This window comes from Curcuma longa, chromosome 3, assembly GCF_044706935.1.
Source record: "Curcuma longa cultivar G26 ecotype Majalengka, Jawa Barat chromosome 3, ITB_CL_G26_1.1, whole genome shotgun sequence".
Classification (NCBI taxonomy): Eukaryota; Viridiplantae; Streptophyta; class Magnoliopsida; order Zingiberales; family Zingiberaceae; genus Curcuma; species Curcuma longa.
In genome coordinates, this window is record NC_133863.1 from 1,165,596 (window position 1) to 1,190,573 (window position 24,978).

Here is a 24,978-nt window from a genome sequence, read left to right on the forward strand (position 1 = left end):
CCATGGAGTTTGTACCCAAGTGTTCTATAGAAATCTGTCCACTTTGTACCCTTTCCTTCACAACTAGGAACTTGATGTCGATATGCTTCGACTTTGTTGAGCTCCTATTATTGTTTGAATATAATACAGCTGATTTGTTGTCACAAAATAATTTAAGGGGTCTTTCAATCCCTTCCAAAATACGCAGCTCCGTGACAAGACTCTTCAGCCATATTGCATGATTTGATGCCTCATAACATGCTACAAATTCTGCTGCCATGGTGGAGGAAGCTGTGAGTCCCTGTTTGGAACTCCTCCAAGAAATGGCTCCACCAGCCAACATGAAGACATAGCCCGAAGTGGATCTCAAACTATCTTGGCATCCTCCAAAATCAGAGTCAGAATACCCAATGATCTCAAGACTATCTGACCTCTGATACGTGAGCATGTAACCTCTAGTTCTCTTCAGATATCTCATAACCCTTTTAGCTGCTTTCCAATGATCCATACCTGGGTTGCTTAAATATCTGCCTAATACGCCAACTATGTACGCAATATCCGGACGCGTACAAACCTGAGCATACATAAGAGTTCCACGGCCTGCACCAACTAATTCCATGATCTGCTCCTGTTCAAAGAGAGAAAGCATGCCAAATCTGACTTTGCCGGCGTGAGAAGCCTGCTTCCGTTCAACTCCGATCCCGGCTTATGGGTTGTCATTACTATTTTAGCTCTACCCTTGCGCAAAGAGAGGAAGCACTGTATGTCACGCTATTTCCAACCCTGAAACCAGCCTTGTCGTCGTGACTAGCCTGATCCGCCAACTCCAATCACGGGCCATGATATGATATGAGATCGCACCTACTAATTAGATGCTCTGCTCCTGCGAAAAGAAAGAAAGAAAGCACCGTATGTCATGCCATCGCCATGCCAAACCTGGCCTCGTCGGCCCACATATTTGATATGAGATCCCGGTCCATAAGATTTCATGGTCAAAGTTTATTATATTAATGGCTAATCTCCTATTCACAACAGGCGGTCGGAAACATTCTATTCATTTGCTAACTAGCGTTTCATGGCTGCATCATGCAGAGTCGGTCCTGGTTGTACAAAGGTCCTGAGTGAAATTATAATTTTTGGACCCTAGATGAGGCAAACCAGAGAAGCTATGACTAAATTTAATTCTTATACCATTTGATAAAGGACGAAATTTTAACCTTCCTATATTTCATAATACAACCAATTTCATCTTTAAAAAAAACTCCAAGCTTATTTCTAAATGCAATTAAAACGAATTGTATAATGAAATTATAACACTAAGAGCTTTCATAAGTTGGGACATCATCCAACTTGATACTGAATTACAACATGAACAAAGGATGTCTTATTTTCTGTTCAAAGAATATTTAGGGTGTTCATTCAACCACCACCATTTTGCTAATTAGATTCAATTGCCCATAATAGCAAATCTCCATAAACCAGACATTTAATCTCATGCTTTTTTTAATTTCTATATTACAGCACGTACTGTAACTTCAGAAACAAGAATCATGAAATCTAATTAATTAGTGAAAACATTGATATCACTTCTTGCAAAAGGAAGGCAACTTCCTAAAAAAATAAAGAAGCAATCAAGGTCTTGCATACATCTACATTCTCTTGGATAGATTAGTATGTAGCATAAAGGAACTGAGTTTGACGGTTTGGTACAAATACAAAGGTTTAAGTAATGCAATATAGAAGAGCGTAAATGATGCAACATTACCAGTATCAACGATTCACTTGGACTTCCTGCCTTTCCTGAAGCCAGCACCTCAATAGACCTTGCCTTGGAAACTATTGTGGGAAACAACTCTTGCCACTTACTCTGAAACATGATCAAACTCGTGTTAAAATGTCGCTCAAGAAGGTGTGTTCTCTACACATGCAAGATGGAAACTTACTGCATCCATGAACATGTCAGCCAATGCCAAAGCACTCATAATGACCAAAACTGAATCCCTCGATGCCTCAATTCGAGTATCCAGTAACTTGAGCTGTTGGCTGGGCCTCTGGAACATCTTTTCATAAGTTTCAAGTTCGAAGCATGTCCCTTCCATCACTGCTCGACTTCACCCAGAGGGGGTCATCAGTCTGCACTAGCCTGATGAATTCTTCCATTGCATTGGTGGCCATCTCCACCATTAGAGGTTTTTCAATCTCGGAAGCTGCTGTAGGAAACGCATATGGAAAGGCCGAAGAAGAACTCCGACAAAGGAGGTCAAGATCAAGAGAGGGGCTTAGGCCTGGATTGCTATATCCCCCCACTGATAAGTCAAGTGAAGATATGGATACTGGCTGAACTGGGGAAGCTGGGTGATTGGCCTTCCAAGGTATTTTGATGCCATACTTTAGACGTGATTGAGCTGCAATTGGTAGCAAGGAGGAAGGGAGGCAACATAGTTAACCTTAATTATCACAGGTAACAATGGTGCATATTCAACAACAAAATTCATGAAGTTAACACTGTACAATTAAATGACGATGATATATTTATGATTATTTAATCTTCATTAAAATTAGATTAACATGTGTTGGTGACTAAAGGATCACCCATTTGATGTGTTGGTAACCGCATTCTCTCTCCATAGGCCACTTCCGCGGTTCGATTCCTCCGGGATGCGTCTCACTGAGTTTAATGCCTGGGGCGTAGCAGTCGGTTGTGCTGGTCGGGCACGTGGATCCCAATTTGGTAATGGGCTGGAGTGTAGGTGCCAGTGAATCCTCTTGATTTACCCTCGCTGGCCGGTGGGGACTCTCGTTGAAGGCCGTGGGACAGGGCCGGTCAGCCAAGGGGACTAGTTGGTGCTAGCTGCCCAGATACCCCTTGTAAAATCAAAAAAAAAAAAAAAAAAAAAATATATATATATATATATATATATATATATATATATATATATATATATATATATATATATATATATATATATATATATATATAGTAACTTCATTAAAAGAAAACATAAAATAAATAATAATAAGCACAATTAATTAGTCAGGTCCACGTACCTTTGTCCGTTAGCAGCAGTGTGCTCTTCCCAGACTGCCAGACAGAAGAGGCCTGCCAAATAAATCATGATGAGCAAAATAAAATTAAGCAATAATAGAAAGACGATGTTGTCTGGGTATTTAGCCCATATATAACCAGCTAGATTGAGCAATTAAATCATGTAATGTTCTTGTGGGAATGAAGATCGATCAATAGATGTATGGAACACAAGTAGTGATGCAGCCAGCTCAGCATATATATGTAAGATCTGGCATATATAATTGTGGTCGTGGAAGCTAGATATCTAGCTAGCTACACGACCTACTGTTGTATATTATAACCTTAATCCACTAACAATCACAAGCAAGATTTAGCATAAAATAAAATAAATGAGCTTCAATATTAATTAATTCCGTCACATTAATTGTATTAGCCGGCCATCATATGAGTACCTGCAAATCCTTTGAAAAATTTGTATATATATATATATAGTGAAGCACAATGGTGGAAAATACGTACGAATATAATTGGCGTTAACTGTGATATATATAGTGAAGCACAATGGTGGAAAATAAGTTGAACAAACTAAGCACGACCTAAGCATGCATTGATTATAATAGTTATCTCGAGCATGCATGACCCATGCCTTAAGGCTAACCACCTGACTCAGGCCCAAGGAGACTTTTTTTTTGTAAAAATAAAAGATAAAAAATATTTTAAAATCTAAAAATGATTTAAAGTAAAAAAATAGAAAATAAAATATAATAATTTATATAATTTTAAATTATTAATAATATATTTAAAAAAGAAAAGAATAATATAAGTTTAATATAATTTATAAGAGCAATAATACTATTAATCGAGCTCGATAAAAAACTTAAGTTCATCTCGAGCTCGATAAGACTTTTAATTAATAAGGTTGAATAAATTTATTAAATAAATTTGATCACGATTAAATTTACACTTCAAGGTATATATAGTTGTTTTAAGAGAGAATATACATATAGATAGTTAAGCGAAAATGAGGTAGAAGTAATTAACTAGGTTATAAATACATTTCGGGGGACATGCATGTAAATGTTAATTTATCCCCTAAAAATATAGTGTTTTGCAACAAATAAAAGAACTGTTGCGAAGAGGTAACAATTATATATAGTTAAGTATGATTCTTTGGGATAGTTTTTTTTCGGAAACAATATAATATATATAGCCAATTTATCCTTTAAAAAGTATTATTATTTCTGAAACAAAAAATAAAAAGGAAGTAAAACTAATATTTAATTTTAAACATGTAATTAAACTTCATTCTAAAATTTATCATTCATAAAAATTAAAAAATTTATCATTCTAAAACTTACTTTTTTCTTTGGGCAACGACTACAGTATACAACCGGATGAACAACCTATAAAGCATATGAACCAAGCAACGTAGCGTACCATGGAGAGAGACGATGGATCGATGTACAAGTCCTAAAAGTCCCAAAGTCCCAACTCCCAAGTGGAGCGGGAAAATAAATGTTAGGAAACACGTGAAAAACAGACGGCGTGGTAATTAACCCGGCCCTAAATGACCAGTTGCCTGCTGTGCATCATTAGGGCATCTGCAACGCTTGTTAATAGCTTGTTAATGGGATGTTAATAATCTCTCTCCACATAAACGCGTTCAATGTCTTGAACACGTTCATGTGGCAGTGGGGTGGGCCAGCCCCTGGTTGGCCCACCACACATGCATTTTTTATTTTTTTTATTTTTTAATTTGTGTTATAACGGATGAGCATTATGGATGCTCTTATAATTATATAACACACACTACAAGAAAATTGTTATATACCCACGGTAAAAAATCATAGGTAAAAGCATGAAAACCGTGGGTATAGACTTCAAAAACCTATACCCACGGACATCTGTTTCCGTCATTTTTTGTATGCCTTTACCTATCATTTTTTTGCCGTGGGTGTAACATATAGTGGCGGTTCCCATTACCGTCAAAAAATGTCTCAACTTATACCTACGAATTTCACTGTGTCACTATAAGTTTTAGTAACAGAACTAAAAACTGTCACAAATAATCACTAGATAATTACCCACAATCTTTTTTCCGTGGGTATAACTTATTGCCACGTGACATTTTTTTGTGGGTATAGATTATAACCACACTTTTGTTACAAAAAATTAAAATTTAGAATTCAATTTATATATTTAAATTTACATAAGAATAACAATCATCCTAAAAAAGACTCCAATTATATTAAAAGTAATCATGTCATAAAGTAAGAGGTATCAATATTACAAACAAACGGAATTATGAAAATCTAAAAAAATACATGTTATGCTCCCATAAAGTACATATATATGGTGCATACAAAATACAATTCATGGTGTAAATGGTAGCAACTAATCACAATAAATTCAACCTTCCACACGTTTGTGTTTATGGGACCAATTCAGACCAGGATTTGCAAATATATTCAAATTTGTATTGCCTGCATAGAGTCTACAAAATCAATTTGAGAATGATCATTGAGATGTACATCCACCAAAGATTGCCATGCATTATGTTAAGCTTCACTATAACTTTTAGATTCCTAATACCAGATTTTGCTCTCACTAAACAATCTCTATTAGAAAAGATTGCTTTAAGGTAGAACGAAATTGGAAATGCCAAGAGAATGCTTGCAGTAAAAGTGAAGTACCTGTATCTTCTTAATATTTGGAGACTGAGCATATACTCCATCTCACAGTTTGTAAAGCTGAAAGAAAGTTTAGGTGCTGAAAATTATCTCAAAACTGTTAATTCCAAAATCAAATTTAAGATGCTTGAATGACCATAGAATACAAATAAGTTAACAGGTTAGTATGTATATGTTTACTAAAGAATGCATAAAAATGACTAAATGTCAGGAAATAAACAATGCTTGGAGTCCATATAGAGTATAGGAACCTTTATCAGAAATACATTTGATAATTTGCAATATGAATGGGAGTGCACAAAATGTAAGTCTATCTCAACCAAAATATACAAAACAAAGTATGATTAGAAATAATGTAAGCAAAAAAACTAGATGGTACTGATTATGGGGAATTATAACTGTAAACAATAGAAAAATGCTGCAAAAGTTCTAGATAAGAAATATGGCATAGCAGACAAGAGAAATAAAGGTTCACAAAGTAATGTTGGCTTGTAGCCTGGTACCAAGTAGCCATGTGTTGCTAAAAGCCTGATAACAAGAAAGTGATAGGCAGTAAATGTAAAAAAGGTGCTACAAACCACAGTTACAAGTGCTGACCCATGCCGCCCGAAACAAGAAGTATGGATTGTTCCGGCACGGGAACGGACCAACACCGATTGTGCCGACAGCACGCGAGAATAGAAGGAATCAAATCGAGTAGTCGTAAAACTTACCTCGAAGTAACATAATCGAGCTTCAAGCGGAGGGCGGAGGCGGCGGTGACTTCGTTGAGAAAATCGAATGGGCGTACGAAGACCAGTGCCGACAGCACGCGAGAATAGAAGGAATCAAATCGAGTAGTCGTAAAACTTACCTCGAAGCAACACAATCGAGCTTCGGGCGGAGGGAGCTTCGGGCGGAGGGCGAAGAACCCTAATCCCGATTAGGGATTTTATATATTAAATATATTTATAATACATACATTTAGAGCATCTGCAACGGTATGTGTTATTAACGCGTTCAAGCTTAAAAAAAAAAAAATGTGGGACCCACCTCTGCCCCATTAACGCGTTCAAGCTTTTGAACGCATTCAACCCTTTACTCCTTTATCACTCCTCCACGTCTACACTCTCTCCTCCACATCATCTGGAAAGAGATTAAAAGAACGTTATTAACGCTCTTTTAAAGCTCCATTGCAGATGCTCTTATAGTCTTCTTATTATTTTTTATATTAAATAAAAATATAAATAAGTTAAAGTATAAAAAATATATTTCATTTAAATTTTTTAAATTTGTATCAACAATTTATTTAAATTCTAATCGATCAAATTTTATAAATAATTTTAAAATTTTAAAAAATATTAAAAAACTTGAAATATAATTCTAAAAAGTAATAAAAAATTTTAGATTTTTTTTTAAAAAAAATTATCATTCCAAATGGTTTTTTTTAATATTTTTGAATTGTAATATAAATTATATATATATATATATATGTAATTTTTAATTTTTAATATATATTATATTGAAATATATGTATTTAGAAATTATAATTTATCGAACGAACTCAAACGATTTTTTTTTTTGAATCGAGACTCAAATAGCTCACAACAGTGTTTGGCTCATTTACACCCTTAGTGTGGGTGTGGGTGTGAGTTTATGTGATTTTTGTATATTTAGTATTCTATTTATGTATAATAATGAAGAAAATATCTTTTGTTGTATTTGGTTTCAATGAGAACACGAGCTTGATAAAGTATTCCATGTCATCATATTAATTTAATTTCCTCCACGTGTTTCCTCACGTCGTGCTGGCCGAAGTCACAGAGTCAGTCATCCTTTTTTCAAATATTATATTTGTTTACTTATAGTGATGGTAAATATAAATATAGGCATACGTTACTTATACCCAGGAAACACGTCGTGCTGGCCGAAGTCACAGAGTCAGTCATCCTTTTTTCAAATATTATATTTTTTTTACTTATAGTGATGGTAAATATAAATATAGGTATACGTTACTTATACTCACAGTAAAAAAAAAATTATAGTGACAGTAAAATATAAATGTAGGTATAGATATCAAATAGTCACAGTATTGATATATGTCACTATAATTTATAGTGACAATGTCATATATATATATATATATATATTAGTCCACGTGTAATATATATCTAAAAAATTATATATAGCTAGCTAATATATATCCCTACACTAAAATGGGAATATAGGATCGATCGGATAACTATTAATATGTTGCTAATTAATAACCTGCAATATATAGTTTCCTTTCTCAATCTCAGAAATATATATATATATATATATATTATCTTTGAACTCTAAATCTAGAGTCTATAATGTTTAAATATAATTTTCTATGTCAATCTCTATTAGAAATATTATCCGAGCTAGATATGCATGCATGTGTTGAACTATAAATCAGCTGGAGAAATTAACCATGAAACGATAAATATAAATGCATTAAACTGAATAACGAGCAACCATGATATTTAAATAGAAGATTTATTGATTTATTTTATTCTTTATAAAAGTTCTCTTAAAAATTATTTTAATTCATTATACTTAATTACGTTCCCCAAATATAGATTACTAGTAACATTAATTGTACTGCTCGATATTTGTTTAAATATTGTAAACTTTAACGGGGATATATATATATATATCAGCAACATTAGTATATTACTAAAATACGAATATTTTTTTACCACAATATTTTACAATTATAATTATAGACCAAATCTAAAGATGAAAAAGGGAGTTCATATATATCATCTGTGTACGAAAGAAATAGGGATATCTATAAGTTGTTATTGTTGTCAATATATTTTATAATAATTAATTGATATCTGACCAATTTAATATTTATATTACTTGAATATGGTTTTTTTTTTAATTTTTTTATCCTAAATTATTTTGATATACATAAAATATATTATTTTTATTTAAAAATTAGTTTAGCAACTTAAAAAATATATATAAAAGATAAGGGCTCAGACTAATTACATAATTGAAACAGTCAATTAGATGATTTTCCTATATATATATGAATGATTAAATTGTTTTCAGGTTCAAGAAGTATAGTAATTAAGCGATGGAAATCAATCTTCTAATCGACGCGAAGAAGGAACGTGTGATATTGGCGGAATCAAATAGCGATTTTATAGACGTATTGTTTAGCTTTCTGACGTTGCCGCTGGGCACCATCGTGCGTATCCTCGAGAAGCAATCCTTCCTGGGCTGCATGGATCGCCTTTATGAGAGCGTCCAGAAACTCGATATCGATTACTTCAGCACAGAAGCCTGCAAAACAATGCTGCTGGCCCCAAGAAGCTTGTCTGATTTAAGATGCGAGGATCTAAAGCTTCGTCCTAACGATTCATATCCACGAAGCATTTACATTTGCGAGACGCCGGATTGCTTCTACCAACATTGCTTCGCCCTAGGAATCAAGGCTTGTAGCAGAGAACCACGCACTGTGTGTTTGTGTGGCCACACCATGACACATTATTATTCGTTGATTGATAGAATTGCATGTGACTTCCTTGTGGAAAAGGAAAAGGATATTGTTAAACAAAAAAAGGAAGAAAATGGAGTTTTTGTAGTAAAAAGGGGGACGTTTCTAGTTACTGATGATCTGTATGTAATGCAGAGCTCCACAAATAATACTTTGATAGAGATGAAAAAATATGGAATTGAAAATTGTGACAGCGGCTTGGAGCAAAGGAAAGTGACGCTTGAAAGATCTACGGTACGTACTGATTGCTAAACTTATCTAATTATCAATACAATTTGATATTTTAGTAATTAATTAATATGAAAGCTAGCTATTAATTAATCTACTTCTTTTAATTTATTGTTGTAGGTTTTGGAAATATTAAAAAATTCATTTCAATCCAAGACTGTATTGACGGATGTTTTTCTGAAAGAGAGGAAGAAGCAAAATGACCTAGTACTTGAGGTCTCTAGGAACATATCCCCACTATTTCATTTAAGGAGGAAATCTAAACCTAAACTAATGATTATCAAGGTACAACGGAACAAAGCAAATGGCCGTATTATTTATGCTGAAACAGGAGCAGATTTTATAGATTATCTGTTTAGTTTTCTTACGTTTACTTTGGGGTCTGTGGTGAATCTATCAGATGGGGTCTCTGGCATTGGAAGTATTGACAATTTATATCAAAGTGTTCGAGAATTAAATTACTTATACAATTGCATCAAATCAAAGCAGTGCTTATGGGAACTTACAGTACCAATTGTGCCCTACCACAGTAGTTCTGATAATCAACTTTTAGAAATAGGAGAAGACTATTGGTGTCCTTTAAGAGTCATCGGAGCTTCCAACTCTAAAATGTCAATCATGAAACTTGTTGATCCTAAGTCGTCTCCCGTTCATAAGGTTCAAAAGTTAGAGGGAGTTTTATGAAAGGATCGAATAAATTTTTAGTAACAGACGCGATGTGTATTTTTCCTTTTAGATGTTTAACAGCGTTGGAGATTATGAAAACATCCAACATTTTGCACTTTGACGACATGGAAGAAGAGACGATTACACTAGGAGAACCAGAGGTAATAATCGTATTTTTTGCATTATATAATTTCCTTTCATTATAATTAATTCTAATTTATTTATATTCGTCTATTATATTTTGTCTTAATTATATATGTGCAGGGCTTGAGACTTTTGAAAGCAAGTTTATTATCGGATATGAATTTGACCAAGGCTTTTTCTTCCTAACGCAAGTACGTACGTACGTACCACAAGCATTAAAAGAATAATATCCATGCATTGCATACTCAGTCGGTCAGGCCGGTAGCATACTTTTGGGGCTCAACATTGAATATAATTAATTGGGCATCTTAATTATGATATGAACATATATATGTATTCAAAATATATATATCTTTTTTATTAATTCTTCTGTCATTGGTCCAAGTAAATTCCATTTTTTGTTTAATTTATCTCTTCAATATATACGACGAATATATGAGTTAATGCATAGTGACCATAATTGTACCTACATAGTTGTCGGACATTTATCTTTTACTAATGAGATTGTTTGTCCAAATTCAAATTGGTCAAATATATAGCTAGCTAGATTTATGGTTCAAATTTTCAATGGACAAGTAAGTCACTTATATTTACAGATGACACGTACGATGAGTTGCATGCACGTGGATCTCTAACGGCACCGCAAGCTGCTAGTTCACGGCTAGGGCCTCGATCGGCTACAGCATTCAGGTGCGCTCCACCGCCGCCGTGCTGCAAATGGGGACATGCATGGATGCGCCTGACTGACTGGCCTCCCAATTATGTATATATATATACATTGTTGTACGTGCACGAGTATCCAGGAGTAGTCATTTTAAAATTAATTAACTAACAATTCTCATCCCAGCCATCAGCCTATTTGCGGTCTCACTTTAACTATTTATAATATATTTTTTTAAAAATAATATCAATTTGATTTAATTTTTAAGAACCAATAGTTGAGTTTCATAAAAAAACAAGATGCTTAATAATAAATAAGGTTGAATAAATTCAATATAAGTTGCAAAAGTGAAATATACAGATTTCATTTCAATAATTTCATACGATTAAATATGATTAACTTACATCTCAAAGCGTAGTTGTTTTGAGAGAGAAGAGGAGAACTAGGTGAAATTGAGTTAAGAGCAACTAGGTTTTAGATATTTGAGATGTCGGATTTGACTATTTAAACTTGCAGAATGATTATTTTTCTTGATCAATCAATTGCACGAATTGATTGGTAGCTTTCAGTTGAACTGTCCAATTGATTTCGAACCTTTCTATTTGCTAGCTAGGATCGAATCAATCGATTGCTTGACACTAATCGATTGATTAACCCCATCAATCGATTCTGGATGTTGTGTTAGTTGGTCAAGGTTGAGCAATCGATCCTAATTGATTGCTTGATACCAATTGATTGGCCACAAGCAATTCCAAAATTCTGGGTTTAGGCTTTGCCAATCGATTGATGAACCTCACCAATAGATTACTAACCCTAATTTCAGCCTTTTCAAGGCTTAATTCACATCTTGTCTGATATCCGATTGACTTTAACACTTCCTCTGTCCAACATTAGTCATCCGTGACCTACTGAGGCTTCCCTCATAATCAAGTGTTCAATCTTCCATGATCTATTTAGACTTTTCATCTCGTGCTAAGTGTCCAGTCTACCTTGACCTACTTAGACTTTCGATCACCAAGTGCCCGATCAACTTTGACTCACTTAGACTTTTCTCTTGCTAACTTTCCATTAGACTTCAATCGCTAAGTGTTTAGTGTCCGGTCTACCGTCAAATTTTCAATTAACCTTAACCTACTTGACATCAAACTAATATATTGATCTAACATTGAAATCCAACTCGAGTCAACTCGAGCTTGGTCAACCCCGTCAATTTTAACCTGAGGTCGATTGCACCAACAAAGGGTGACCAAATACTAGGCTTGTGAAATTTTAAAAGTTAAGGTTGAGATGTTGGATCCCAACAAATCAAGGTTAACGAAATTACTCGGCAAAGGAAGTTCTAATAAGTTGAGATCAACTAGATACCAAGCAAGATTAAATTTAAACTTTTAAAAGGTTAAAACACAAGTATAAATCAATTGCTAGAAAGTGACAATCAATTCATAAATCTTAAAACCTAAATTCAGTTCCCAGGGCCATGGTGTCGCGGTAGGACATTCAGGTTGTTACCCAGGCACCTGCGGTTCGATCCTCAGCTACGGCGTATTTGTAGAAATTTTCTTCCAAATGGGGATCGCAATCAAAGGATGCTGGGCATCTGGGTTGGCCGCTGCGTGCGCTTCCCGATTTACCCTGGTGGCCGGTGGAAAACTTCCGTGGGACCGAGCCGGTTACCCTCAGGGATTGAGTCAATACGACTAACTGGGATTATCATTTTTTTAAAAAAACCTAAATTCAAGGTCTGAGAGAGCAAAGAGGATTTGTTGGAATCCAGTAATTGATTGCTGAAACATAATAATTAATTATTGTAACGTAATAATTGATTACTTACACTGTGGTGCTCAACTATTTGGTTCAATTGTTGTCTACCAGTCAACTATTGAAATCCAACAATCGACCTTGCACTATAGCAACAAATAGAACACTCCCAACTCAACCATCTAGTCTAATTGGAGTATAACAATCAATTGTTGGATTTCAACAATTGACTGCTGGAGCTGTTTAAGCGAATAGCATGTTCTCAACTCAATCGAATAGTTCAACCAAAGGCTATCAGTTGATTGCTAAGTTGTGGCAATCGATTGGTGGCACTATTTATGAGTACAAAAGGTTCTAAGCTTGACTGTGGGGTTTTATAGCAATCGACTAATGGTGGTCAGACTGTGTGAAAAGAGTCGGTTCTTAGAGGTTTTGAAGTAAAGTGCTAGTGTATTTCTTGACCAACAAAAGGCAAAATCAAGCGATTAATAGTAAGTAATGTCGAGTTCAATTTGTGTAAACTTGTTAGTTTAAATTGTATTTCAATTTTCATTTAATTATCTTTGTATTTGCTTGTATCTTAATCAAGAATAGATTGTAAAAGACTTCTCCAGTCTCCGTAAGGTATTCGAAAAAAAAAGGATAGTGATAGTATTCGTTGAACACTAGGCCTTAAACGTAGTCATCTTAGGAGGAGGTGAACCAAGTAAAATCAACGGTGTTGTGCATATAGCTTCAAGTTTGATTCAAGGCAATCGAAATGAAGTAATCAAAACTATTCACTTTCTTCCTTCTAGATCTCACGAGTCCTAACACAAATATAATGTCTTTGTATTTCTTAGGAAATATAAATTTGAGGAAGAACAAACTAATATAAAATTTATGATGCATAACGAAAAACTTTAATGAAGTCAAAATTGCACATAGACAACTTATTAACATAGAAATAAACACCACATGAATTAATATATATCCCCACCATTAAATTCTATCCCCACTGTTAAAATCAGAATAACACATTGATTAAGTTGAAGCAATCTTAATTTTGACGGACCTTCAATTCTTCTTCTGTATTTCTGTAAATAAAAAAAACAAAATATCAAATATCTTTTTCAAAACGTTACAGATAAAAAAATATATAAAATACTTAATTACGATCTCATCTTACATCAATGTAGAAGAAGTTCTTTATCTTCTAATTAATTTTTGTTGCTAGGACATGGACAAATTCTGATTTAAAAGGAAAGAAATAATATGATAGGTCTGTTTTTATAAGAAGAACGAACTTGCTACATCCGGTGTCCTTACCTGATCGACAATATTAATTAAACACATTTTAAAAAAGTGAAGGATCCGATCCACAAACGGTAATTAAGCAATAGTTAACATTACCAGTGAATCAGTGATAATGGGAGGGATAATTCCTTCTGGAACAGCATCAGTAATTCCTTGAATAGAATTAAGATTTGCAAACAAAATGTAAGAAATTAACTATATTCAAATGTACGTAAACAGGATTTTATTATGCGAAACTAGGAACGTATACGTGCAATTACCAACTAACTAGTAAACATATAATTGATCGATACACAAGATTAGTTAACGTTGAAAAAAAGAAAATAAAATTAATTCCTCTTGTTTCTGCAATGCATGTTAATTGTAGTTTCATTTCCGCTGGATAAAGGATTTTCAGTGGAAAAAAAAGGCAAAGAACAACTATTTAATTAATTCGAAATATATATAAGTAGAAAATAAACAACCGATAGATGAATATATATATATATATATATATATTTCACATGCATACTAAATAAATAATAAACAGCTAGCAGTATTTAATTTAATTACCAAGATCGGGTGGTGGCCTGATAGTTGATGCTTGCTCTCTCTCGACCTAGCTTGTGTATAAGACGGTAGAGCAATTGGCATTATTATGTGATCCTTAATTTCAGTAAATTAAACAAACAGACTATTTATTTATTTTTCGTTCATCTGAATTATCGGGGATTTATATCGGGGAGGCGGCTCTTTTCCTCTTGTTATCATTAATCGGGGAGGCGGCTCCTTTCCTCTCTACCTTGATCGGGGAGGCGGCTCTTTTCCTCTTGTTATCATTAATCGGGGAGGCGGCTCCTTTCCTCTTGTTATCATTAAGAGACTATTTATTTATCATATATATATATATATATATTTTACCTTGATCGGGGAGGCGGCTCCTTTCCTCTCTACCTTGATCGGGGAGGCGGCTCCTTTCCTCTTGTTATCATTTTTAGTACTTTTCCTTGGGCGACGAGTGCTATTGTCTTCGGCTGTACAACCTGTAAAGCATTTTAAAAGCCAAGCAGCGTAGCGCACCATCACCATGGAGAGAGAAGTAACTCCCAGCAAGTGGCTGAACTAAGTAATTAAATGTTCAGAAAACATATATACATACGAAACAATGGCGTGGGAACCCTAAATATAACTATCAGGGAAACAGCTATCAGATCATGTCGCATGCGGCGCTGGCTGCAATATCTTATCCGAACCGATTAATTTATATTATAGATATTTAGATATTATATGTCGACGTTAAGGTGGAATTAATTATGCGTAGAATTTGTCAAAGGGAAAGTTCAGTAATTTATTTATTTTTTAAATAAATTAAAACATACTACTTTCATTACTTTCATGCATTAATTAATAAAAGATAATTTTAATGAAACCTATTGCACAATATTTATCCCCTAGCTATATATTACAATAATTTTCTCATATTTTGGTGTTTCCTAACTATTATTATATATATATATATATTTGTTTATATTCTAATTAATAATGTTTTAATATTAATTTTTTATGTATAGGTTTCAGATTTTTAAAAACATGTTTATTATCGGACTGAGTATTCGATTAAAATCGAATCAAACTGAATTATTCGAAATTAATCACATTTAGCGATTGAATTTTCGATCGCTAATCAGTCGTTAAATCTGATTAATAATCGTTTAATGATTGAAAAAAAGAATCACAAAAAAATTTATCATAATTCGAATTAGAGACCAAAATCGAATTCTGTCACTAATCTACGATCAAATTAATTTCGATCATTAAATTTAGCGACCGATTTTGGAATCAGTCGCTAAATTTAATGATCGAAATTAATTTTGATCGCTACACTTAGTGATCAGAATCAGTCGCTAAATTTAATGATCGAAATTAATTTTGATCGCTACATTTAGCGATCAAATTTTGATCGCTAAATTTGTAACGACCCGGCCCGTCCGCCTGTGAGAACTTCTACTTATCCCGACCCCTATTTTTCTGTGAATCGCCTTCTAGGACTTTCCACCCTTCCCCAATGGATTTTTGCCTTCCCCATATTCGAACTCTAGACATGCAGGCTAAAGTACTAAAGTACTTTGAATCTGGTAACCAAGTGAGCAGAGAAAATCCCAGGGTCTGGGTGGTGAGTAAAAATACTCAGTGGATACTAGATAAGAGTGCAGAACATAACAAGATATCAAATGGATAATAGCATAGATGTCAAAAAGGTATATAGTTCCAATATGATACTTCAGGAGCAAGATCAATCATACAATATGAAAATCATGTATGTCATGTCATATAAATACAACAGTTATATAACAACAAGTACATAATCATATAATAAAAATAGTGAATGACTCCAAAATCGATCGCAAAATTTAATAACCGAATACAAATTCGGTTGTTAATTAGCGATCGAATGTCAAAAGAGTCGCTGAAAGGGTCACAAATTAGCGATTGATTTTCACATTCTGTCGTTAATATTAACCACCGATTGTAAATTCAATCACTAAATTTAACGATGAAATTTAAAAATCAATCGCTAAATTTAACGACCGATTGTGAATTCGATCGCTAACGCCGTCATTAATATTTTAAAAAATTTATCAACATGCCTTGATTATATTTACATACAATTAATCAATATCAAAAATTTTTCTCATATGATCAATATTTACAATCCACGTTTAAATTACATGTCATAAATTTATCGTATATAACCAATATCTAAATAATAAAAAAATTATTATTTTTATTGAAATATAAACTTTTTCATATATGAAATTGTGACCGGAATAATATTTGAAATAAAAAGATCAAACAGAAAATAATCATCTTGTTTTGTCCATACTCAACTCTAGTAAAATAAAACAATAATAAATAACAACCATATAACAACTTCACAAAGAAGCAACTACATGAGACTGCACCTTGCCATCCCCATCCCCTTAATTGAAGCATTGTTAAATGAGGTTTGAAGAGATTGAGTTGCCTCATTTTTTATTACTTTAATCTTCGAGTACTTATGGATTGTCGAATGCTAGATCATCATTTATGTTCAGTTGCTTTCTTACTACAAGACTCGAGATGGAGCTTAGGGCCAGTATCACCATTCTCATTAGATGAATCTGCATTTAAAAGAGGAGCATCATCAAAAGTTGAATGTTGTCTCCCATTTTTCATCATTCCTAAATATTCCAGAAGAAAATTTTATCTACCTTTTTCATGATTTATCCTCTTAATTCTTCCTCCAAATACCAAGCCCCAAGATTCAAAATTAAACTGACAGGAGAATATGCAGTTGGAGCGACAAACCATTGGGAGAGACAATATCCCTGCTTCAAGTATACTTCATGAAGACAAAATCAACTTCTTCTTCTTCTTGGTTTCAGGATTCAAAAGTGTTTTAAAAGGCGAAGGCGTTGGGCGCTTCAAGTATACATAAATTTTTAATTTTTAAATATATAAAAATATAATATATTCATAAAAAATAATTTAAAAATATTAATAGACATAATAAAATTAAAAATATATATATAGACAAAACTATCATTATACAATTCTTCATATTTTTCCAAAATTAGTCACTTGAAAAAGTAAATAATCCTAAATTAATTCAATAAGACCCAACCTAAATTAGTAAATCAGTGTTAAAAAAATTTTCTATTTATTTGCTGAATTAATTTAAATTCTTTATAAAGAATGAAAATTTTTTACAAAATCGACCACTAATGGGAGTCGAACCTGCCCATGACCTTCTATCCAAAGTGGGATAAATCTTATTGTTAATAAGTAACTTGTTTAATTATTTATTTTAATAACCTTGGAGCAATTACAAGGGCAAAACATGCCTTTTAAAACACTGTCAGTGAGTGCCGGAATCGTAATTAGAGACCCACAATAACAGCAAAAACTTAGAGAGAGATTGAAAGCTTCTATCACAAAAAGGGATTCATACATGGACATGAAATTGTAATACCAATATACCATAGACAAATACAAATCTTGCATGTGGATCAAATTGATGAAATTATTAGTGTGATTGACAATTAAAGCAAGATTTTAAAAAACATATAAATGATAACGTACGGTTATATTACCTCTTGTCTTTCAATGAAGCCTTGTTACTTAAGGTCATATAACTTGAAAGAGACTCCAATAAAAAATTGTCTTCAAATTTCCATATAATCAAGAAATATTTTTTATCAATAGAAATTGATTAGTTTTGACAAATTAAAACATAATGGTTAAAATTAGGCAGGACCATAATACACAAGCAAATTAAATTTTAGTATTGCTAAAAAATTAAACAAAGTTGACTAATCCATGAGGTTACCACTTACCAATGATGTGGATTTAGACAATCAGTAACTAAGAAATATTAATAGCATTTTAGCACATTGCATTGGCAATTTAAATTTCATAATTAATATTGGAACAAAAGAAATTCAAACTTTCTATTCTCACAAAAAAAAGGATGGACTTGCTTTAACTAAGATAAATGGAATGACTGGAACCTCTTGTTTCAGAGGGTGAAATCATCAAGTTTAATGCACCAGTAACTAGCAATCCCAATATGGGAGGCTTTGGTCAAGTATATGCAAGTAGTGCTTTAAGACCAGTTATGTTCCAAGGTCTTTTATTCTATTTTGCATATGTTATTTTGGCCCAAGATTTTTTGGCTCTTAAAAAGAAACAATTTGAACACATACAATTGTAAGAAATGAAGTTCTAGGTGTGAGGATTTGTCACATCAAGTAGGTAAAAGATGCAACATTTACGATGACCCATATATACAAAAGCATATTACAGATAGTTTTGATAACACAATATAGTGAATATTTCACATTATAAACAAATAGTATCATCGATTATTGATAGTATCAAGATATTGATTAATTATATATAACTCAGAAATGTGAACTATAAGATCAAACAATCTATATAACAATCAAATAAAACAAGAAGATGAAACAAGGAAATTGGTTTGGGTTCTACTCTCTATTTAACCATAAAAATGATGAAATAACTAGTTGCACGATATAGCCACATTCATTATCAAATTCCTAAAGCTGTCTGACTAGCCATGCCCAAGTGTTCATTAGGTTCTAATTTTCTTCTTGGAAAGTGTTGGTTAGTTTAATCATTTAATTATTCTTCACCTTTCAGAGTTCCTATTTTAATTGGTTTTTTGCATATCATTTATTGAAAGATTTGGTGGTGATTAAGCACATATATAAGATTGCAAAGCTACTCATGGTATTCATAGCTTGTAGCCTGTAGGATTTCTTAGTTTTTGTACAAGGAGCATAAAAATGGTTTGGTCTGCTATTGTTAATGAACATTTGCTAGTGCTACAATTCAAATAGTTAAACATACTTAATTTACTGCATTTCAATTGTTTGGTCATGTTTCTACCTTTGGTTTCACTTCTTATAATTTGTTAGTTATTTGATTACATATGGTTCAATGGAGGAGGATTCATATTGCTAACGCCAAATAGTTGGGACAAACACATAGGCTCCATTTAGTTAGATTGACAATGTGAAGGAATGATGGAAAGTGATATTAAAGATGTACAAATTAATAGCGCTCCATATGTAATTTTGTCATTCTTTCTCTCTCCCTTTCCCTTTTTCTGCCAAGTAAAGGAAGAGGGAAGGACCACAAAATTACACATAGAACTCTATCATTTATAGAAAGGACCACAAAATTACACATAGAGCTCTATCATATATGTACATCGTCTTATCACTTTCCCTTCTTTTCTTCATATCTTCTATCCAAGAATTGGACCGTAGGAAATGCTTATTTTCATCAAAGTTTTTGTCTAACCCTCAAATTGGTCAGCATTGACCTTTTGTTTTCAGGGTAGTTGAATTTGGAGTTGATGGTGGACCAGTAGCCAAGCTTCTTGCTCCAAAATATGATGCTTTTGCAAATCATGTCACCTTGCATCTAGGTGAAAAAAATCCCGGAAGTTGATGTAAGAATGCTCCCCTTTCACAGTTCGTACTTTGTATTAACAATTGAATCGAAGTTGATTAATATCCATGAAATTGCATCTTTTCTCCTTGCTTTCAGATGAAACATGTAGTTTCTGCTGCCATAGCTATTAAAGGACTTGGTGGTCTCTTCTATTCATCTTCAGCAGTTCTTTTGGAGCGTATCTTCTGGTCAGTAAATGTTTTCTTTGTTGCTGCTATTCAATAATAGCCTTAGTTCTTGTTTCTATTTGTAAGAGCAAGGATCAAACTGTTAGCAAAAGTTTTAAGATAAACATAAGAATTTTGATACTGCATAATTTTAATCAGCAATTGAGGTTGAACTTCCTAAATGGAGGGATATCATTCATGTAATTGCACCTAAATAGATGAGACACAGTTTGATGATGATGTTAACGACTGAATTATTGCTTTCCTTGCAGTTGCTTTACCTTACTTTCGTGACCCCCATCTTGTTCGACTTCTACAACTATGACATTCAAAATCCAGAATTTGTAGAACTTTTTGCCAAGTTCACACAGGTTCAATTATATCATGTGTACAAACTTATATACATCATCTACCAACCAGCCAAATTAATAAACTATCAGTCTCACACATTGAGATTTGAGATTCCATCTTTTGCTGCAGAATTTGGCTCTATCTGGCGCATGACTCCTCTTCCTCAGCATGAAGAACTCGATTCCCAGGTAGAAGAAGAAATCCCCTAAAACCAAGACGGTCTGATGGATTGGTGGAACATTAAACGGAAGTGTACCAGGTGAGTGAGTTTACACGTCCTTGAAAAGCACTTTTCTAGATCCTTTTCAAGAACAACATTTTGTATCCGTACCCATTTTTCCCTTTAATTTTCTTGCATTTAGTTTATTTGAGTGTTGAGCCTTTAGATGAGAATGACGGTTTAATTTAATCTCACGTTTTGCTCTTGTCTTGCACTTTTTTTTTAAGTCACAATCAAAATGCTGAAACTTCATGTTGCAATTTACTGCTTCTGGACTTTTAATGTTTTTTTTATGGATTATAATGTGTCGTTACACAACAGAAAAGAAAATGTTATTTGGCAATGTTTTTGTTTTCCTTTTCCACTATATATATATGCCTCAGTTTCGCCAAATTAGTGATGCATTAGCCGATTAGCGTCACCGACTGCCCCACTAAAACATGATTGATCATCCATATTTATGTTCTTTAATCAATGACTTAATTCCTAACCAAGCTTTTTATACTATTCTGGTGAGATGCTTGATAAAGATATGTAGAAGAAAGATGGTAAGCATCCTATTGTATATTTTTTCTAGTCCAATCCAAGAGTTGAAGTCCTAGAATTAGAAATGTGCTGAACGACTGCTCAAAGTCTTTCTTAATAACTAGAAATAATTATGCACTAACTTATATCAAGAACTTATTATTGTCCAAAATGCTATATTGATACCTATCCACCCATTTATTCATTAATGAAGAAAATTCAAATGTTCTTATCCTGCTTATCATTATGGCAAGTTGTGCAATGTTCTCGGCAATTTCTAGGAGGATTCCATAATATGCTGCATGCAGCTACGGCCGTTACCTGCCACCAAGATTAAGAAACAAAGCCATGGCCAAAACCACAGTTTCCTGTCCTTAAGAAGTTAAGTCATTAGCTACGAGGTGGGCCGCTACTGAACCTATTTACAATTCAGTATTTTTTGAGGAAAAAAAAACTCGAGTCTTCACCTGGAAATCTCATGAAAACCTGAGTTGCAACCGCATGATCCAACTGATTTACTCTCAAAATTTCATGCGACTTGATCTCAAAATCCCTCCATATAAGTTTTACTTGCTACATCATACCAAAAAGAACAATGCAGTCGCAAACCCCATTCCCTTTATTAATCTTTACATGCCTGAATTTTTTTTCACATAATAATCGTTTATGAAACTCACATTTGCAAATTGTACGCAGCAATGCTGAGACCACTGAGAAGTACACAAATTTACTGCAGCAAAAAACAGTGCATTGTTCATACTTACAATTAACTAGTGTCTATGCTAACGGAAGGGCTTCTTTGAAGAGAATCAGAGGATAAGAGCTCCCTGTAATCTTTACGAATGTTCCATAAAATCTCTCCACAACTCTTCATGGTGGGTCTACTTTGCCGGGCAGGAGCTAAACATCGAGAAGCTAGCTCAAGGATTTGCTCCACGGCCAGATTACTTGCTGGTGTGCGTGGAAGAACCGGGTCTAAAATTTGAATTGCTTTCCCTTGTCTAAATTTCTTCATTGCCTGCTTCCAGAATTGGGTTATGGCTTAGGCCATAAGTGAATAGTGTTAAAAGAAAAACATCTCGAACGAAGGAATCAGGAAGTGATGCAAGGTAGAAACTCCACCCCTTAACATGCAACTCTAAAAGATATTGTTCGAGTGTGTTTACATATCAAGAAGGTCATCCATTTAAGTGTCTTGACATTTTGGATTGGAATTGTTCCATTAAAAACACTAAAAGGACTAAATCAGGAAGGCCTAGTTACCCTCCACTTGAACTGCTCAGTGTTGAAAGAAAATTTCAGAAATAGCAGTTATCTATAATAGTATCTTCATAAAAATTCCATCCTGTACTACAACCCTGAAGTGGCTTTTCTTCAAGGATGCCTAGAGTGGTTTCTCTACTCCAGTAAGAGATAAAAGGCTTCTTGAACATGTTTAAACATTAAGAGGTCTCTACCTAGCTATCTTGGGATTTTGGATTAATTCGGGCTCCCTCTGAGGCTATAACAAATAGATAGAAGATCTTAATTCCCATTGTCCTTTCAATGAGTTGGTTTTCTAGTAATGCAACTTTAGAAAATTAAATTACTTGTGAAACGGAGGAGAAGAAAACATGTACCCAATTTGAAGTTACTCGCTCCCTGAGATCTCTATTCCGCTCTATTGGATGCCGAGCAGAGATTAATTCCAGCAACAAGACACCAAATGAGAAGACATCGCTTTTGTCTGTCAGTTGATAAGTTCTAAGGTACTCCGGATCTAAATAACCAGCAGTGCCTTTTACTTGGGTGGAGATATGTGTAACTCCAGCTTCATTTACACCCAGTCTAGCAAAGCCAAAATCAGAAACCTTGGCACGGAGGTTATCAGTAAGAAGAATATTAGATGACTTAATATCTCTGTGGATAATAGGATGATCTGCATCAATAACACATCTAAGTATCAATGCAAAGTGTAAAGTAGATGTAAGAATACATAGATTCTGCAAGTTAGCTTTACAGCTAATTAATAGATAACATTTTTGAAACTTAAAAAATATAATAATGTTATCTACAACCGTTGCTTGCAGAATCTGTGAATCTAGCTTAGATGGAAGTGGCAGATGCATAACCCTAATGGATATTTGAAATATACTTTCAGAAGATGAATATTTCAAAATAGTACTTTATTGGGAAGTATCAACTGCATTTGTATAGCATTTATGATCTCATATCAATACCTGCGTACATGTGAAGATATGTAACAGCATGAGCTACATCGACTGCGATATCAAGTCTGGATGCAAGGTCAAGATAGTTTCCTTGAATACCTGCATTTTAAAAAGCAAATGTTAAGATGCTGCGGATTGCCCCCAACATTTATACACGAAGTCAATTGATGAGCCAACGCAATGAAGGCAAGATAACTAAACTAACATATTTTATATTTACCATTAGAAGTTGATAGTGAAGTAGGAAAAAGGGAAGAAGAAATATATAATTACCATCAAGATGCTGTCTTAGAGTGCCATTAGGCACATATTCAATAACCACCACTCGCTCATCATTCTCTTCCAAATAACCAAGGAATCTGACCAAATTTAGGTGTTCAATCTGTCCTAGTATTTTGATCTCACTACGGAATTCCACGCTTAAATGGCTGTCATAAACGGTCTGCACAAATCACCAAACTTCAAGTTCCACATTTATCTCAGGCTGCCCAATGAACTGAAATGGTCGGAAGGAATCCTCTAACCTTTTTGGCACGCTTGACGGCAATCGGGGTGCCGTCATCAAGCGTCCCCTGGTAAACTATCCCAAACCCTCCTTGCCCAATCTTTAGCGTCGGGGAAAAGTTCTTAGTTGCTTTCAAGATCTCCTCCATGGTGAACTTTGTCATCCCAGTTTCTTTCCGCCATGGTGAATCACTTCCTCGGTATCGCCTTAGATTACCATGCAAGTGATGGACTGGAGTTCCTGTAAAATAACACGACTTTAGAGTTTTAACACTTAGTTCACTATTCCGATTTCAGCATTTTTTTTGAAATAAATAATAATATTTTTAAAAAATCAATCTTTACAAGAGGCATTCCACCCAAATCCCTATTTGAGAACTGCTCAATGACCAATTTAAGGAATTCAAAAGGTAAGGATCTCCAATTAGTGATAGCTTCATGAAAGAAATAGGGATTTTAATAAAATCTGAAGCAGAAGTAATGATTTTCAGGATTTCTTTTCAGTTTCAAGCACATGCCAAAAAAAGCAAGTCAAACTCAAGTCAAGAGGCGATTGCAAAGCTCAGAAACAAAAATGAACGCATGCAAAACAACAAAAAAAATACCATTACAGGAAAAAAAATTGAACCGCTAATAAGGAAGAGAAGGCGAGAATTGAAGATCAAAGCAGGGGAGAAGTGACCATAAGGAGATCCAAGGCTTCGACGACACTTGCCACCCGACGACGCAGCATCGGTCGTGGAGGACGAGGAGGAGGAGGAAAAGAAAGATATGATCGCCCTGATCAACTCCTTCATAGGGTTTTTCCTCTTGGTCGCCGTCGTCTCTCGGCCAGGCGTCACGAACGGGGAAGCGAAGGTAGCAGCGGAGCTCCGCTCGGTCGCCCATCGATCCGGCGTCGATTCGAAGGAAGTTCGAAGGTCAGACGAGGTCGCCGAGTTCCTGGACGGATTACTAGATTTCGATCTCGATCTCCATCTGCTCTGCATCGAAGCGGCGGGTGCCGGCGATTGCTTCCACGGAACCAGTGGAAAGACTAG

General features: G+C 34.2%; 2 protein-coding genes across 2 annotated transcripts; one reads left to right on the top strand and one right to left on the bottom strand.

Moving 5' to 3' along the window:
* The first annotated feature begins 8,785 nt into the window (after positions 1-8,785).
* LOC141822969 (uncharacterized) lies at positions 8,786-20,632 on the top strand. Its single transcript, XM_074710262.1, has 4 exons — positions 8,786-9,442; positions 20,058-20,153; positions 20,401-20,499; positions 20,609-20,632. The coding sequence occupies exons 1-4, from the start codon at positions 8,786-8,788 to the stop codon at positions 20,630-20,632; spliced, it is 876 nt and encodes a 291-aa protein (XP_074566363.1).
* Positions 20,633-21,858: 1,226 nt separating this feature from the next.
* LOC141824014 (calmodulin-binding receptor-like cytoplasmic kinase 2) lies at positions 21,859-24,973 on the bottom strand. Its single transcript, XM_074711234.1, has 6 exons — positions 24,621-24,973; positions 23,959-24,179; positions 23,708-23,876; positions 23,444-23,533; positions 22,844-23,142; positions 21,859-22,242 (listed from the first exon to the last, which is right to left on the bottom strand). Exons 1-6 carry the CDS (start codon positions 24,925-24,927, stop codon positions 21,991-21,993), a joined length of 1,338 nt encoding a protein of 445 aa, XP_074567335.1. The 5' UTR covers positions 24,928-24,973; the 3' UTR covers positions 21,859-21,990.
* Between the last annotated feature and the right edge of the window lie 5 nt (positions 24,974-24,978).